At 37.7% G+C, this 5,559-nt stretch overlaps 1 protein-coding gene across 1 annotated transcript; it reads right to left on the bottom strand.

The window, feature by feature from the left end:
• Positions 1 to 1,671: 1,671 nt before the first annotated feature.
• LOC121505043 lies at positions 1,672 to 3,195 on the bottom strand. Its single transcript, XM_041780173.1, has 5 exons — positions 3,141 to 3,195; positions 2,310 to 3,005; positions 2,077 to 2,202; positions 1,946 to 1,989; positions 1,672 to 1,836 (listed from the first exon to the last, which is right to left on the bottom strand). The coding sequence occupies exons 1-5, from the start codon at positions 3,193 to 3,195 to the stop codon at positions 1,717 to 1,719; spliced, it is 1,041 nt and encodes a 346-aa protein (XP_041636107.1). The 3' UTR covers positions 1,672 to 1,716.
• Between the last annotated feature and the right edge of the window lie 2,364 nt (positions 3,196 to 5,559).

Here is a 5,559-nt window from a genome sequence, read left to right as displayed (position 1 = left end):
TCTCCATGTGGTACTGATAAAAATTAAGAAACAAACATTTTTAATAAAGACCAAAGTTATTACAGTTAACTAAAACTACCTAAATAACTAAAGATAACATTTAAAAAAAAATTTAGTTAACTGAAACTAAATTAAAACTAAGCTTTACCAAAAAAAGAAAACTTACTAAAACTACATAGTGCGCTTACAAAATTAACTAAAATAAAATTAAAACAGAAAAAAACAAACAAACAAACAAACAAACAAAAAAAAACTAAACTGACAAACCAACAGTAAAAACTCATTAAAACTAAATTGAAATTGAACACAGGAATTGAAAACAAAATAAAAACAAAAAAAAAGTCAAAAATCCAAAACTTTTCTAACCTTGATGAAAAACATCTATTATTTTCTAATGTTCAGTCAAAAACATGTAAATTCATCTACAGCAGAACTGCCATTATAATATAGAGATGACATTGTAACAGAAATATTAGTCTCACTGTTTTTTCTACACCCTTAAAAGGCAAAAACAAAAGTATAATTATTAAGTATTAAGGTAAGTTTACAATTAAAAAGCTACAGTTTTATTTGTTTTAATCAATAACATGAGCACAAGCGCTGGTCTAGGACTGCTGGGTGTTCTTGGGTGTTGTCCTTGAAGCGGGTGGCCCCTGTTAGAGACCGTCTATAGAGATAAATGTAGGAGAAAATAAAATCAAACTTGGAAAAAGTTGAGAACGTGATGAAAGAATATCAGTAGTACTTTTTCAGTACCCTTTAAAAAAATGTGTGTATATATATATATATAAAGCTTCCACAAATCACTGTGAGAAAAAAATTAATATAGAAAATGCAAAAAAATAAATAAATAAAGTACGACAATTTTCAGTACAGTTAAAGGAACAAATCTGGAGGCGCAGGTGGTCTGGTTTAAGGCGCACCCCACACACCTGATGCCCTTTATCGCACATCTCTCCCCCACTCTTGTCCCTGTTTACGACTATCAACTGTCCTCTTCTATCAAATAAAGGCACAAAAACACCCAAAAATAAATCTTAGAAAGAAAAAAAAAATGAAAATAATCTTACCTCAAGGTTTCTTGTGGAGGGAGCTGAGAAACAGACCATTTATTTTCTTAATTTTAATGTTTAAACACGTACAATTCATCGAGGCACTGCCATTACAATCAATCATATTTTAAACATTTTCATTCACAAAACTCTTAGAAGTCATTGAAAATACAATCAAACATCCAGTCAGACTGCAGTAAGAGATGAAATTATACAGAGGAATATTGATCACGTTTTGTCTAAATGCTGAAAAAGCAAAAAACACAAAAAAACCCCACAAAAAGTAATAAACAAAATCAATTACTTTAATTTAAAAAAATAAAAAAAGTTTTTATTTAATTTGTTTTAATCAATAACACAAGCAGAAAAGCTGGTAAAGGACTGCTGGTTATTCTTGGGTGTAGTCCTCAAAGGATGTGACCTTAGTTTGAAACTGTCTATGAAAAGGGTAATAAAATACAGAAAAAAAACACTGAAAACATAAAAAAATCCTTAGAAAAAGAGAGAGCTTTGATTTTTGTTCACTCTAAAATCATGCAAATGTTTTCATTAAAGCAGAACGTACTCAAGAACGTATCTGATTCAGAAAAGTCACATTGCTGAAAATGTTATCAGTCCAACATCAGTTTAAAGTGACGTAGTAAAAGATGAACCATGGTGACTTCTACTGCCTCACACTGGAATACACACATTCATCTCTGGCTGTGTTTCTCTGTCTTCTTGATGTGTTGGGCATGTTAACGTTCACAGCGGCATAACAGACGTCGTCTGCTCCTCTGTTACCCTAGAAAAATATATATGTTGGAGAAAATCAAAAAAATGTCTCTTGGAAAAAGTTGAAAACGTGCAAAGAAACATGCTATGAATGGTTCTTTGGCAGCATTTAATCTTACCTCCATGTTTGTTGTGGAGGGAGCTGAAAATCTTGCTTGTATCTCTGATGGTGAAACACAGAAATCACTCTTGAATTCAGAATGAAGACTTAGTGAAAACAGGAAGACACTAACAGTGTTAGTGATCATACCTTGAGATAAGAAGCAGATTCTTTTGTTCATCTTGTACAATAAGAAGGCCAGGACAACTATCAGGATAACTGCAGATATCAAAGCTCCACTCAGAGAATACACCAAGACACCAGAGCTCACCTCATCTGTGGGTACAGTCAGACAGAAGAAGCCGAGCTCAGAGCTTTATATCTGTGTTTAGTCTGATTAGAGAGTTCTCATGTGGGATCATGTTGACAATGAAGAAACTCACCTCCAAAGTCCAGCTTGGTCCCGTCTCCAAACAGTATGTGTCCACATGAGACCACAGCGCAGTAGTAGGTCCCAGCATGAGAAAGATTCAGGCTCCTCATGGCCAAGTTGTAGACACAAGTGTGAGTGTGTGAGTGAGGGTTCCTCTCACACTGATCATTCCTGCCTCCATGGGTGTAAATGAGTCCTGGATGAGCTTCCTCAGAGTTTGTGAACCAGTAAACACTGTGTTCTCCATCACAGGTTCCAGTGTGGACTGTACAGTTCAGAGTCACAGAGCCTCCTGGCTGGATGGTTTCAGACTCTGACTGATGGACCAGAGCTGGGACGCTCACACCTGAACCCTTCACACTGACTGTGATGGTCGCTAGATATTCTAACACAGAGATATCTGAACTTATGCAGTGATAAATGGCTGAGTCTGACATTTGCAAATCCGAAATTGTTAAGTCATTTTTACCACTTTGAGTATCCAGTGTGAAGCGTGGATTGTCCTTAAACCCACCATAGAAACTTTTATCTGTTCCATATCTGCCAATTAAAGAAATGGGTCTGGGTTTTTCTCCAAGACTTTGCTTGAACCAATAAACCCATGGAGAACTGTAATCGTCAGAAACACACTTCAGAGTCAGATTCTCTCCAGTTTCTCGTATCTCATGATGAACAGCTGCAGACCAATACTGATTTACAGTTTGGGCTGAAATGAGATGGGTAACAAAAGTATCATTTCAATAAAATCAGCAGATTTGAAATCAGAATCTTTGAAACAGAATGAATCTGTGAACATTCACTAGATTATAGATAAATACATAATAATGAAAACTCAACGCACCATTTGACCCCAGGACCAAACACGTCAGAATGAAGACAAACGCTGCAGATGTCATCGTGCTCAAATCTTCCTGCTGAATGAAGAAAACTTGACAGTTTCTCAGCTCTTGTCAGACCACACTGTGTTTGATTGGCTAACATGAACTAGACCATATATAGAGACATAGGAAACAGGATGATGTGCTCACTGGTTAGGTGTTGACGTGCGCTGTTTTTGCTATTGTGGTGTTTCTTTCTTTCTGTTCCCTCCAGAAATAGCCCTCTCTCTGTGATGAAGGTGAAAGAGTTTACCTGTGGTCAGAGCTAAACTGGTCCACACAAGTATCACTTATTTTTTTGATCTTCCTTCTCTCTTTCAGTTGCACATCTTTGCCCACATAGTATCTTTAACACTAGAACTCTGTTTTTCTTTGAATTCTGACTCTATTTTGAAAAGCCTCTCAGTCTTTGACTTTTCCTTTAGTCTGTTCTGTAGCTCTTTGTGTTGTTAAAACTGTTTAAATAAATTCAGATTTCTAAAATGACCACTTATACCTACTGCTTAATCAGAACTCATAGATCAACCTTCAACATTGCTAGCATGCAGAAGAAGACATTCATTATTGTGAAATGTCAAAAGATATGCTCAATGCTTAAAGTGGAGAAGAATCTGGCTGAGGGGAGTTCAGGACTGATCAGTCCTCAGATGATTCTGAATGTGATGGACGATCATTAGACAGTCATCCTGGTCTCTTTGTGTGGTTGAGTCATTTCTGTTTATCAGCTCTATATGAAAATCAGTGCACTCATATAATGGGTCTAGTTGACCCACTGGCTGTTTTAGGTATAAAGAGATCCCTCTAGTGTTAACATGATAGTTGGCTGGTCTAATCACATCCCCTGAACCACCTTTGTTACAGCTCCCCTCTCTGTTGCTCCACAGTCTGGCTGCAGACCACAGATCTCAGACGCCCCCTCTAGCAGACCACTGCTGTGAAACACCACCTCTGTCAGGACAGAAATACATGCTGAGACTTTCAGAATGAAACTGGATTAAACTTCCACTTAGGGTTAGGGTAAGGGTAAACCTAAACAAAACATTCAGTAAAGCTGAGTAAACGGTCTGTTTACAGGGAAAAAAAAAAACAAAAAAAACCTTGTCCTCCATGAAGACACTTTAACGCAGCTAATGTAGCCAAGGCTAAAGCTAACAAATCTATGTCACCTCCGTAAGCTACATAACAAAGCCGAAGACTGGACATCTTTCTTTTTTTTAAAGACTTAATTTTTGTGCATTTTGTGCCTTTATTGGATAGAGGAGGTCAGTGGATGGAGTTGGTCACAGGGGAGAGAGCAGGGAGAGACATGTGGTAAAGGGCCAGTTTGGATTCGAACCCGAGCCGCCTGCATACATGGGTAGCACCTTAAACCACGAAGCCATCTGCGCGCCCAAGACTGTATACCTTTTTTTCAAATCTCATGTAAAAAAGCTATGTTGCAAATGTAGTTAATGCTGACATAGCTACATTATCTATGTAGCTAACATAGCTATGTTAGCATTAGCTTTGTTTGCTAAATATCCCATTGCTTCAGGATGCAGTAGGTAACTTTTTGCTAACCAATGCTAATATTTTTCTGTTCTATTTAGATCAAATGCTCATACATCCATAGAGAGCTCCTAATGAGAGGAGTAAAATGGCACTATTGCGAGATCTCTGCGTTTATGCCTGAGTAATCAGCAGTCAAAAATTCTCCAGGTATCACTGACCAATCAGATTCGCCTCTGACTACTCTACCCTGATTGGTTGAGGGGCAGGGCTTTCTCCCTCGCCCTGATTCGTCGAGGAGCTCTCCCTGCGTGAACACGCTTTGAGGAGTAAACAGTGATAATGGCTGAAAATGGCTAACAGTAGCTACTCAAGGAACGGAGACAATATTTTAGTTTCTTTCTTTTACTAACACAGCTCTCAGCATACCAGTAACAACACGACTAACACACTGCAAACGCTCGGAGAGAAGAAGACTGAGCAGGAAATAAACAAGAGTAAATATCGGTGCAGCATGCCATCTGAGGAAGTCTGGGAGCTGAAAAGTTTCATGTCATATCCAGGGCTGATTGCTTCTCTCATGGACAGGTAACTGTCCTTTTTCTTTATACTCTGTGTTGTCTCGCAATGAGAAATATAACTATTCTTATAAATATCACCTGCTGTATGATTTAGCTTTATTGAGGCCTACCAGCCCGTTTATGTCTGCATGATTCTGTTTTCTTTTTGCTGTATTGATCCAATAAACTCATCAGATTAAATCCCTGTGAACTTCAAACGTGTGCAGATTTAATCCAGACATACTTTAGTCTTTGTTTGAACCATCTTTACCAGAACATGAGGACAAACCCACCTTCATCATTCTGGAAATTACCAACAGAATTAATGAATTTG

Source organism: Cheilinus undulatus, linkage group 22, assembly GCF_018320785.1.
Source record: "Cheilinus undulatus linkage group 22, ASM1832078v1, whole genome shotgun sequence".
Lineage (NCBI taxonomy): Eukaryota > Metazoa > Chordata > Actinopteri > Labriformes > Labridae > Cheilinus > Cheilinus undulatus.
The sequence above is the reverse complement of the archived record's forward strand: the minus strand, read 5'-3'. Positions and strand labels throughout refer to the sequence as shown.